Raw genomic sequence first — 12,118 nt, forward strand, 5'->3', positions numbered from 1 at the left:
ACCAGCGGGCAGCCCGGCTTTAACGCTGACTACAAATAACATTTTGCAAAACGCAGAAGCTGAAACAGTAAGAAAGCCCACCTGCATTATATACAGTTGTTGGCTATTTTCGTGTCATGTTGTCACACGAAGCGTAAAACCACAACAACCGCTGACGTGCACAGGCAGCAACACACTACTTTTCTTTTTTTTTTTTTTTTAAATGATACACAAGAAGCGTACTGTGAGCTTAAAGCCAAATATCCTGACAATCTTACTCATGTTCATGTCCTCGTCGTCCGGCCATTAACGACGTTTCTGGACATAACGTCGGATCCGCAGAGTGTGGACCAGCTGGCAACAAAGACAAGATCCATGCTGCAAGGTAATGACAAGACGGAGCAGCACTGCCTGCTCCGTCCGTCTGTGCCAAGCAAATACCGGCGTCGTGTTAACGTTAGTTGCTCAACTCCGGGTCAGAACACTCAAAGTTAGGATTTAAACATGGAGGCGGTTACATCCCGGATAAAGTTAAGAAACGCTAAATGTACTTTGACGTTAACTTTTCTCTCTCTCTTTTTAATCAGTGTTTAACTCACGGGGCGGGTGACGCTTTCAGTGTGGCAAGTGTGGGGAAGGATGCCGCTGGTTTAGCAAAGAAACGTTAGCTTAGCTGTTAGCCCCCCAACAGCAGAAACCTGTGAAATAACATCACTGACCGTTACGTTAGTGAGTAACATCCAGCAAGCTACGGTTGCAAACTCAGGAGAGGAAACACACAAACAATTAAACTCACCTTGTCGTTGAAAATCGGTGTTTTCATTAAAGAAGAAGGGAAAAAAAACGGTATTAATTTACTTCCCAGTTTTGCGCAGTTTAAAGGGATGTCGAGTGAGCTGAATGAAGGGGGGGGGCACACAAACTGATGAGTTAATTGAGTCCGGGAGTTCAGTTATCTGGACGTGCTGGAGGTTGAAGCGACTCTTCTTCTTCTTCTTCTTCTTCTTCTTCTTCTTCTTCTTCTTCTTCTTCTTCTTCTTCTTCTTCTTCTTCTTCTTCTTCTTCTCTCCTCCGTCTCACTCCGAGCAACTCAAGAGAAGTGACGTCAGCTCACGGCTCCTACAATGCAAACTTTTGTCCTCAAACCCGCAGCCGGCAAGTGCACAGGCTGACAGCCAGCGTCAGCCCCGCAGACGGACGCAAACCCCGCCGAGAAATGACGCGCCGCGGGTTAAACGGCGGTGCAAGTATTGTCAAAAATTGCATTGATTAATGATTAGTTATTGCTGCTCACGACTCTATTGACAACACACGTACAAACCGGAGCGTTAGTTTCAGGTGCTTTTAGTTTCCTCCACATCCTTGGTGAGACAGTGAAGACACAGCCCCCCCCCCCCCCCCCCCCCCTCCCCTCCTCCTCCTCCTCCAGCTGTTTTATTTTTCATTTTTCAGATGCCACAATATTTAGGGTTTATTTATGACCATTTAAATTGATTTTATAAAGATGATAAGCTATTTCAGTCACCTGTCTGGGGGAATAGGTGCAGAATAAGGTTTAAGCACACGCTGCCACATGCATTTAGTGGTAGCCTCCACCGCATACACTCTCATCTTGCTTTGTAATTAATAACCAGAGGGGGCAGGCAATACAGGTGTTGTTGACGGTGAGCGAGAGTGCAAAGTGTAGTGTAATATCAGAAGGTAAAACTGACCGAGAGACGGATTCATTGTGGCTGTTTTACAGCGTAGCAGTCCAGACTTTAATTCTCCAGTAGGGTATGCAAAATGTGTCTTGAAGCATGGCAAGAAACACAAATGAAGACATGCTCATACAGAGTCAAAAACAAGAAGGATCATTCATTAGAAAAAGTACCATGCAATAGGAAACCAATAAATAAGATCAATCTTAAAATAAGGAAAGGGTGTTATTACGGTCCAACAGTGCTGGGAAATAAGGGTGCAAATTCATTTAGAAACTAGGTGATTTCTTTCCAAATACTTGAAAAAGAATGTTTCAATGTATGGGGAGTCTATGCCTCCATCCTAAAAAGACAAGCTCAATCTTTACATCGAAGAGAATGTACATATCAGTGTGTGAATTATGTTTTTTTTTCTTCTGTTTTGTCCACATGTGTGGACTGCTATGGTCAGACAAGGACCAAATCAAGCTTAAAGTGTGATACAGAAACTGTCAGCTATACATTCATGTTAAATAAGTGAGTGATTCAGGACCCCATTTGGCCAAGAACTACCATCTGCCTTTTTTTTCCCCGATCGTTAAGCAAGCATGCAGTTGGCCACAGACATCAGAAACAAACATTTACAACACAGTGTAATGGAAATACGTTGGAAATGTATCAAAATGTGGACTGATGTAGTGCGGTTGATCACAAATAATATATAATCTTTGCTTTTTCAGGAGGTTAGAACTAAGGTAATGAGGTTTCTACTGTAACTACAAGTGTCACTTGTAATCACAGTAAGTGGCACCAATGCGTAATGTGCTTCAAAAAAATATGATGCAATTCTTAAAGAGAAACAAGAAACTGTGTTTCAGTGTTCAGGGGACAGAATGGATTTCAATTCAAGTTACTGCACCTTTTGCCATAGCACAATGTACATGAGCTAATTGGATACAGTGATTAAGGCACAAAGGCACGTTTGAATAAAAGATGCAGAGGGAAAAAAAAAAATCCTTGATCAGCATTTGTGATTTAAAAACAGGTTTATTTGCTTGTTCACCGTCCCTCGTGCTCATTGATTTTTCTCCCCCTCTAATTCTGTGTCATTGTAGATGCTGCAGTCACAGGAGCGACTGACTGGACTGAGCGAAAACCTGGCTGGATTGACACACATGGTGAGGGAGAGAAAATGATTTGATAAATTCGTCAGCCGACCCACAGGATACCTGGGTTTTTAATTAAATTGGACAATCTTCATTAGAGAGAATGATCCATGGAAGAGATCAGAGCGACATCACTTTCAAAAGCCTTTTCCGCCTGTGGTTTTTCCAACATGAGAGTACCCTCGTTTTTCATATTGTACAATCAGAATGTCAGCCTACCTTGGTCATTTGTAACATAATAAGTTGCAGTCGGTGGCTGCAATGCAAGCAGCATGCTGGGGGAAGGGCAAACAGCCTGTCCTCTTTAAAGGGATTTTTAAAGAGTCTTGATTAGAAAGTATAATGAGATACCAAAGACACAGCAAAGATGATCTCTCTGGAGACTGATGGAAAACAAATTAAGACGGTGCTTTTGTTTTTAATTATTATTTTTCTATCAGTCCTCAGAAAGCTCAGGATACCCTTAAGGCACAGGAGTTGGACTCACTGTCATTGATTTTTTTTTTTTTTTTTTCCTGTGACATATTTAAATAATACAGATTTTAATCATGTCAGCACTCAGTACTCTGAGGCTTTAACACCAAAGCCTCCCAGCACCGCACATGCATTTGATTTAGAAAATGACTAAGCGAGCTAAAAACGGGGTCCATTCATTGCTTATGTTTACAGCTGTGTGTATGAGCACATGTTTTGGTCTCTGAAATATGCAGTTTAAACTCAAATACAATAAGTATTTCATTTATTTTGCATAAAACACATGCAAATATGTGTTTTTCTATTAAAACTGATAAAGAAAATAAAAGCAGATTTAGGCATTCATTTTACATGTACAAATTGTAATGTAATTAAGACTAGCTCTGTGGGTGGTAAAGAAAAAGAAGCATAGTATGCCATACCTTGACATAAAATAGATTATAATATATCTAAATAGCTGATCAGAGAGCAAACGTAAACAGGGACTTTTGTTTTCCTCTGTTAAAAGGAGTATGTTCCAGTATAGTAAATGGGGGAGAAACCTCAGCTTTACAGGACATGAGAAACAGATGCTCTACACTTTTGTGTACAGACACCTTTCCCAGGAAAAACCAGGAACATGAAGGATGAGACAGACAAGATGAGCAAGAACAGAAATATCTAGTTGAATCTTGAGAAAAAAAGACATGGGGCTGGGGTAAAAGCAGAAAGGCAGGGTGGATCTCTCACTGACTCTGACCTCTGTAAGCCAGACTCGGTATTGTAACCTATGTATTTGCAAGGTAATGACATTGTGAAGTCTATGAGCAAGCCAATGGGTTGTTTTTTAATTCTGTATTGCACGTTATTGGCACATAACTTGGTAATTCACATGCTTGATGAACTTATGTCTTGTGATCTAGCCTGACTCTTATTTTCATTCTATCTGTCATGCTGCTGTATGTCATACTCATGCATACCAATGTCCATTTTAATTTGTCATTCTGGGTCAGCATCGACCTCCTTCTGCTCCAAGCTGTGCTGTGGCAGATGTGTGAATGAAATAATTTTGCCATTATTTAAGCGCAAATAGGCCATTACAGCCTTTGTGACGAGACAACAGCCCCGCTGTGATAATAAAATACACACATCCCAGTTAAACAGAAAAGACAGTTTCAGGGAGGTAACAGGATAAATCAGTTACGTTGTGTTTGCAAAAAAACAAAACAAATTAATATGCCTCAAAAGGTTAATCATTAATTAAATTTAACTCTATTACTTAAAAGAAAAAAAAAATCTAATGAGGCTTTTTGGTGTGCTAGTGTTCGGCAATTAATTATTATAATCATCATAATTGCCTGTGCAGGAAAGCAACTGCAGGAAACCACCCTTCTGTATGTCAATAAACACTTTTCTGTTAGAACTGGTGAAAGAGATATGTGTAGCATCACAACAAATTATAGACCTGAATAGGTTCAACAGACATTATCAATAGACTTTGAAGAAATGACGCCTTCTCTGCAGCATCAGAGAAAATGAGAGTTGACATAATGTGATTCAGTGTCCCACCTGGTGGCCAAATCTTGAAATTATCAGGAAGGAGTCGGGGTGAAAAAGGTTATTGTTTTGCTTCTGTAGCGGTGCCACATCTCTATTATGTCGGCCCATAAATAACTTTGATAAATCTTTCTAGGTGTTAAAAACATTGAGAGAAAGAACTCAACAAAAAGAGACGCATGCAGCCATGACTTAAAGAGAATTTGTTGGATGACAGGCTTATTGGAAGTCTAAAATTAGATGTGCATGAATGGGAAGGGGGAAAAAAAAAAAAGATTTCCTGCTGACTTCTCTCACTTCTATTTCATCTTGGACCATGCTGAGATGTCAACAGAGCCACTGGACATTTGGAAGGAGTGACACTTTTCAGATGACAGTGATTTAGATATCCTTTCAGAACTAATTAGACTCTATCCCCAATTTTGGTGTCCTAATTCATCTTTTTCTCCTCAATTATGCATTGACACGTATATATATAGCAGGAATGTTCTATATAGATCACACAGAACAGAGCATGGTCAGTCCTCTTTCTCAACTTGGAGACTTGTAACACTGCTGTGACAACCCAAGACTGAAAGGTGACATATTACTGCCTGCATACTACTAGAAATAATTTTGGTTATTGCTGAATATAACTTTCTGACTCAGATCAACTCAATATACAAAATGAAGCCATTGTTATAATCAAACATACTTTATTATGAAAAACACACAAGGGCTCAGATTCTGCCAAATTAATGTCAGATATTGCACAAAAGCGTTCATGCTGTTGAAAGTATAGAACAGTAATAAGAAATATATTTGCCATTGCTCTGCAATACACCCTTTACACAGCCAAACACAGTGGTGTTCATTGGGCAGGAAAACAAACCCCCCCCCACACACACACACACACACACACACACACACACACACACACACCTTTTGGCCACTTAAACAATACAGTAAAACAAACTGTGGACATCAATTATTATCATGATAGCCACCTTGAAAACATTCTGAAATAACAATTTCAAATTTACTGGTCATATTTTTGTTAGAGAACGGGCTGAATGCTTTTCACCAACACAAAAGAAAGACGGTAAAAAGCATACAGCCCACAAAGCCCACTTGATAAAATGCAGGGAAATTGGTCGGGACGTCTCAGTGGCAGTATTTATTTGGGTATGGTTTTCCATTACAATAGGATACCTGGAAAGAATAAGTCTGCTTTATGGGCTGTGGAACTTCACTTCATTGGCTACATTTACATACATGCAGTAACCAGACAATTGCTCATTCAGATAAAGCTATTTACATGTGCCCTTGATAGCTTGTGATTGAGAATTCCTGCTTCTATGAATACTACATGAAGGGATACCTAACAGTTGACTTGTCATGTGGAGGACTATTCAGCCTTTAAAGACGGTTGTATTATACAGTCTAATGATGAGGAGGAAGCTGTACAATGTCCGAGAAACTAACCCTTATGATGTCATCAGAATTATCTCAGCTTGGGCTTGAAGATAACAAATTTATAACAGAGAGCCTGTGTTATAAAATTCTTCCAGCTAGGGTGGAATAAAAACACACTTTGTGCATTAGTGAGAATGTACAGTAAAATGCAGCATTTTTGAAGCCTGATCCAGGATGTCGAAGCCTCTGCTGCACCGATTTGAGACATTAAAAAAAAAAAAAAAAAAAAAAACAACAACAAAAAACTGCCTCTTATAAATCTCCAAACGTTATGTTAATGCAAACATTTTTGTCAGCCCACAAAAAGTCTGAGCTCTGGATCTCACATTATTCCATCCCTCTTTCAAAAAGCAATAGTATGTTCTTTTATCGAGAGAAAAAACATAATGATCCCAAATGTTATCCAAGTCATCTGTAATCTGATGATTCTAGCGAGTCTTTGTTAGTGCAGATAACAAAACAAACAAACAAAATCTAAAAAGACGAAGGAGTGAAAGGTTCATAAGCCACAGTGAAGAGGTTAGTATCAAAGTAAGCATGGTCACTTTATTACATTATTTTGAGTCATGACATTGATGTGTGTTTACCCAAGAACTGCCTCATGACATGTGTGCAGTGAGAAGGGCCTGGTGCTTCCTATTGTGCGAGGGAGAGTAAGTTTCTCCTACGGTACGCTGTCAGTCTCCTCAGCCTCCACCAAGCAGGACTGGTCTGTGTCCAGGACCCGGAACGGAGGGTGGTATTCGAACGCTGTCATGATAGTGGAGCCCAGATTGTGCTTATGGTGCAGGAACCAAATTACTGCTGAGACTCCCATGATAGCCACCACGCTGAGAATGACCAGGGCGGACAGCAGTGCACTGGGTTCTGAGGAGGGCGAGTTACAATGCAAGGAAGGTCACGACTATAAACACGAAAATCCCAGAGGAATACGTAAAGAAACAAAAAGGAAAAAGCTCAAAGGTGAACTTACTCTTCTTGGCTTCCTCTGCCTCTGAAGGGGAAAAAAAAACACACGGGTGAGGGCAAATCGAAAACAATCCCAACCTTATTTTCTGAAATCATATTGACTCAAAGTTAAAAAAAAAAAAAAAAAAAACAACAAAAAACTAAATCTTACTTTGAGCTGTCTCACAGATCACTCCGTTCTCCACATCTTCCAGGCAGCTGACATTTTCCCACTTCCCTGTGTTGGTATGCAGAGCCACACATGTGTCCATGAGCACAAGATCTGATTGAGATGAGCTGGCCTCCCAGTTAGTGAATCTCACAGGGTCCTCGCCAAACCACCTCATGGCGTCACCTGACAAGACACGCCAATCACTACTCCAGCACGACGGCGAGTGAGAATACCAACCGCCATCATAGTTAATGTCAGCCATGTAAAATTACAGCAAAAGGAGTCTATAGGCATCTTTTCCTTGCTCAGGTTCTACGCTAATTGAAACGTTTAATGTGTCTTGGTTTAGAGTCCTCCGCTGTGCCTCCCATGAAAAACAAAGGATTTCCTGCAGCTGCGCCAGGATTTAAAGAGCAGGATAAATCAGTGTTGTCATCCGAGCTCTCAAAAGTAGCTGGCACTAGCAGAAAATAGGGAACAAGCTAACAGACAGCATTTCACACTCTTTAAGTCAGACATGTCTAATGGGAAAACAGAGCAATAACTGAGACACAGACAAAAAGAATTGAAACTCTTGAGTCTACCGTTTGCAAGGTCAATAACCTTGTCCTAAAATCTCTCAGAAATATGTAGATTAGTTAGTTATCCTTGAGTTAGAACATCCAAACATCTGAAACAAAATTCAACATGGTTACCTCCTAACAACTGAAATTAGGTTGATGAGCAAAGTTTTCAGTTTTGGATTGTTATCGAGAGTTAGATTAGGTGACATTAGATGTTATTTAATCGAAGTTAGCCGGCATGTTTTCACAGTCCTCCAGTCACATGGGACTTACTGTTTGAGTCATAATACATTCCCAGCCACACGTTGACGGTGCCTTTCCACACCTCCGGGCTATATTCGATGACAAAGTTGTTCTCCTCTGCGCTCTGTATGGTCAAAAGCTCTGGAAAAAGATCAGCAATGTACAGTATGACAATACAATTACACATACTTTGACAAAACAGCACATTTGTCATTTTGTCTTCGATACAAAAAAACTGAAACTGAACATCAAGATGTCCCATGTACCAAAGCCTTGGCAGATGGTTTTTGCTCTGTCAAAAGTATAGCTTTTGATCTTTTCTTCTTGTCCATGGACAAAGTGGTAACATTTGTCTTGAAAGGGCACCCAGGTGCGTCCATCTGCAGGGCAATCTGAGGAGAGCCACGGGACAAAACATGACTTGGCGTCTGGTCTGTTTAGCCAAATCAAACATTTTAAGATGCTGCAACAGTTTTACAACAGTTGTACATGTTTGTAAACCCCCCCCCCCCCCCCCCCCCCCCCCCCCCCCCCCCCCAATGTACCATACAAGGTTGCACTACCACGGTGGTCAGTTTCGACTTGTCTTGTGACCATCGTTCCTCATTACAGATAAGGTTTGACTGTGCCGGACACTGTTCCCCTTGGCAATGTTTCATCCGCTTCATGTTCTTTGAGGTCAGGTGGTTGCTGGAGTTCTGCTGTCCTTCTCAGACTGATTCAAAAACCAATGTGTGTCAGACTTCTCTCACACATGCTGCCACTCTGTCTGAGCTGTCCTATCTTTATACAAAGTTATAGTTGATACTTTTCTGATTTGAGTACACTTTAAACTAAAGTGTCGCCAGCAACTGCTTTTCCAAAATAAATAAATAAATAGCTAAATAAATAAATAAAGTCTGATCCATATCCTGATCCATTTGCTTTTGCAAAAAGTTTTACAGTATAAGTGAAGGACACAAGTTGCAGGTGTGTTGTGTTGTGTTGTGTTGTGTTGTGTTGTGTTTTGTTGTGTTGTGTTGTGTTGCGTTGCGTTGCCATACGCAGAACAACAGCGGCGACATTCAGGAAGCTGCTTTGACGACAGTGATACATTTACATGAGTACGGACATGGCTTATCGACCGAAACCCCGCACTTAAACAAAAGTTTAGAGACGGCTCTCACTTCAGCACAGGCCCGCGCAGCGCTACTCTCGGCCGCAGCGCAACACACCGCGTTCATTTCGTTTGAAGCTGAGACCCAGTGTGAAACTCCTACCTGCCGTCAAAGCCAACTTCAGGTGCGCACACAGCACCAAAACGCAGCGCAACAATGATCCAAAGCGGTGACTTCTCCTCGGCGACTCCATGACAGCGGCGGCCGGAAGAGTCTCGCAGCGTCGGACTAGTTTTCCGACCGTCGCTTTCCTCAAGCGGCAGCTGCAGGGAGCGAAATCCCACCCACACGGCACAGCGGCCCACGGACAAACACGGCCTGTACGCCCCACCGCACGGTTTATCTGGACTGACCACTCTTCACCCACTCTGGTTCAACAAATCGATGTTGTGACTTGTTTTAACGCTTGGACAGAAGTACAGAAGAAGTAGAAAAAACAACAAAAAAACAAGAACATGTTCAACATTATTAACGATTTTTATTACGTAAGAAAAGTTGCGTAACTTTTACGCAGCAGTGTGATGAAACATCCGCGGTGTTTCAGCCGGTTGTGTTAGGCTGGAAAGTACAGAAAAGCAGAAGAACGAGAAACTCCGGCCCTTCTGGACCAGATTTGGCTGAATTTGCGCACAGGACCCTGTAGAGGTCGCTGTCCGCGCAATGTTGGCCAGACTGGGTGAGGTGTCTGGACTGGCACTGTTCAGCCCAGAGCGCACTCCTCAACTCCGACAGACTCTCTTTGGTGATCCCTGTGAGCCATGTCCACTGCCACTGTCACTGTAGACTTATTTCTCTGATTCTGTGAGTAAATATTTAGTCTTAGGCCAACTTTTCACACTAGTTTCACCTTCCAGCTTTATTTTGAAACGCCCATCTCAAACGCGTCGCTGTGATATGTATGAAACTCTTAAATTGCTGTATTTGAATGGCAGAAGACATTTGATTATATTTCGAGTCATTTTAAATGCATTCAGTTCAATCACCCAATTTACTGAAACAGTTTTTTACAATAATATACTGTTATATTATTATTATTATTATGTTTTCTTATGAGAAATGTTATTGCTATAATTTACAAAATTACATTAAATCCATAACATCTCTGGATTATTCAAAACTAATCTTTTGTTCTTATTTTATATCAAGTTGTTCTAGCTTATATTCTTTACATTTATTAATGTGAAATAAAGAAAGTAATTATTAATTGCAGTATACATTTTATTGCATATATATCTATATATCTGTATGGTAGTTGAATCAATTGCTGTTGATTGCATTATATTGTAATGTTGTGTCCCAGTGTCCAACTCCCTGTATCTACTGTCATTATTAACATATCTAATGCAATAATAGGTCCTGCCCAAATAATCACAATCAGTATGTTTTATAGTTACTTTTCAGGACTTCGGTATACAGGATAAAGCCCTTCCCTCTTCCTAAACTGCAGATATTAGAAATAGTTTGGGTGTAGGATGCTTCCTACCTGAGCAGGTGAAGCGGTGGGGGTTGGGGCATGGAGCCTCAGGGGCAGAATGGTTGAGTGGTTGTTGGTCAGGTGGGAGAGGGAGTTTCAACTCCATTGCTTGTAGGCGCAGGTGGCACAAACACAGACAGCTGGAGTGTGAATTTTGCTCCTCGTCTGGAGCTGGTGGCTTCCCGTAGGGTGGCACAACACCCTGCAGGATACCGTGGGGACCCATCTGCCATGGCAAGGCCTGCTCACAGACGCCCCCATCCACCCACCCCATGCCATACCTCCTGATACCCATAGCTCACCCTGTCCAGGCCATGCATGTTGTCAGCAATACCATGTGACAGTGTTGATATAGTCCTTACCAGGTCCTCACCCTTTGGGTTGAAAGCACAGCAATCCCTAAATACTGGTCATCCATCTCAACAGAGCTACAGTACTACTATAACATCTAGCTCAGAGGAATACAATGGAGGAAAATATTTCCTTTGTGAGTACTTTATGAAGCTGATCTGAAGTGTAGTTATTATAATTGATGACAGGAATATGTTTGCTAAATTGTAGATGAATGTAACTGTCTGATTGTTATGAAAAATGGGGTAGGTTTGGTGTAATCTTTGATTCTTTTGTGATGTACACTAGAAAGACATCTTAAAAGAAAGTGTGATCTTGCATAAATTCACTCCATGGTAAAATGTTTCTGGGCGGCTGCAAGGGTCTCATTGTCTCTTTAATTCAATGAGTGGACCTCTTGCAATGGCAAAGATCAAGATCTGCATCAAATAAACCACTTATTTTTCTTACACACACACACACACACACACACACACATATGTTTATACAATGTTCATCAGACTGAATGAGGTTATGAGGTATATTTGTTTGACAAGCTTCATAAATTGAGCAAAACATTATTTTCAAGCTGTCTCAAGACAGGTAATTCATCAATCCATACATGTTTTCCAAATCAGATAAAGCCAGATTCCTTATTAAACATGAACTGCGAGTGAGAGACAAAGTGCGAGACAGTGTTTGGATTTCAGCCCTCTGAAGCTGCAGCCAAGCTTCTGAAACAGACATCTTAAAATGTACTGTTCAACTATTTAAAAACAACATTTTACTGGAAAGCTATACAAAAGATGTATTTACATAATTTCATCATGAAACAATGTGACGTTGCCAATAGGCTATACTCAATTAAAACAGGAACAGGTTTAGTGTTCATCATAAATGACCGCAGCTCTTCTTGTAAATAAACACTAGACTTACAACAGG

The 12,118-nt window shown here is 40.9% G+C and overlaps 2 protein-coding genes and 1 long non-coding RNA gene across 8 annotated transcripts in view; 1 reads left to right on the plus strand and 2 right to left on the minus strand.

Annotated features, from left to right (window-relative positions):
- The window catches only part of LOC139614965 (bromodomain adjacent to zinc finger domain protein 2B-like), a 50,197-nt gene extending 49,000 nt beyond the window's left edge, over window positions 1-1,197 (minus strand). For 2 of the 5 annotated variants that reach the window (XM_071472872.1, XM_071472709.1), the window contains exon 1: window positions 776-1,195. In XM_071472872.1, coding sequence (XP_071328973.1) covers window positions 776-802 — 27 coding nt within the window. In that variant the 5' untranslated portion in view covers window positions 803-1,195. Of the gene's footprint in view, window positions 1-257; window positions 397-775 lie in introns of those variants that run through there. The other 3 variants (XM_071472788.1, XM_071472943.1, XM_071473003.1) reach the window with 3 other exon arrangements.
- On the plus strand, window positions 224-5,705 carry LOC139617988 (uncharacterized). The gene is made up of 2 exons (XR_011689617.1): window positions 224-364; window positions 2,774-5,705. It is a non-coding gene; the product is annotated as an uncharacterized lncRNA (long non-coding RNA).
- Window positions 5,706-5,975: 270 nt separating this feature from the next.
- cd302 (CD302 molecule) lies at window positions 5,976-9,919 on the minus strand. Of its 2 annotated transcripts, XM_071473670.1 has the most exons (6): window positions 9,475-9,919; window positions 8,482-8,607; window positions 8,246-8,356; window positions 7,410-7,592; window positions 7,263-7,283; window positions 5,976-7,156 (listed from the first exon to the last, which is right to left on the minus strand). In XM_071473670.1, the coding sequence occupies exons 1-6, from the start codon at window positions 9,563-9,565 to the stop codon at window positions 6,954-6,956; spliced, it is 735 nt and encodes a 244-aa protein (XP_071329771.1). In that variant the 5' UTR covers window positions 9,566-9,919; the 3' UTR covers window positions 5,976-6,953. The 2 variants fall into 2 exon arrangements, with proteins under 2 accessions (XP_071329771.1, XP_071329780.1); XM_071473679.1 differs by lacking the exon at window positions 8,482-8,607 and having other exon boundaries at window positions 9,475-9,911.
- Window positions 9,920-12,118: the final 2,199 nt, after the last annotated feature.

Source organism: Trachinotus anak, unplaced genomic scaffold (genome assembly GCF_046630095.1).
Source record: "Trachinotus anak isolate AG129_WGS33_773 ecotype Australia unplaced genomic scaffold, CSIRO_AGI_Tana_v1 ptg000001l, whole genome shotgun sequence".
In the NCBI taxonomy this organism is placed as follows: Eukaryota; Metazoa; Chordata; class Actinopteri; order Carangiformes; family Carangidae; genus Trachinotus; species Trachinotus anak.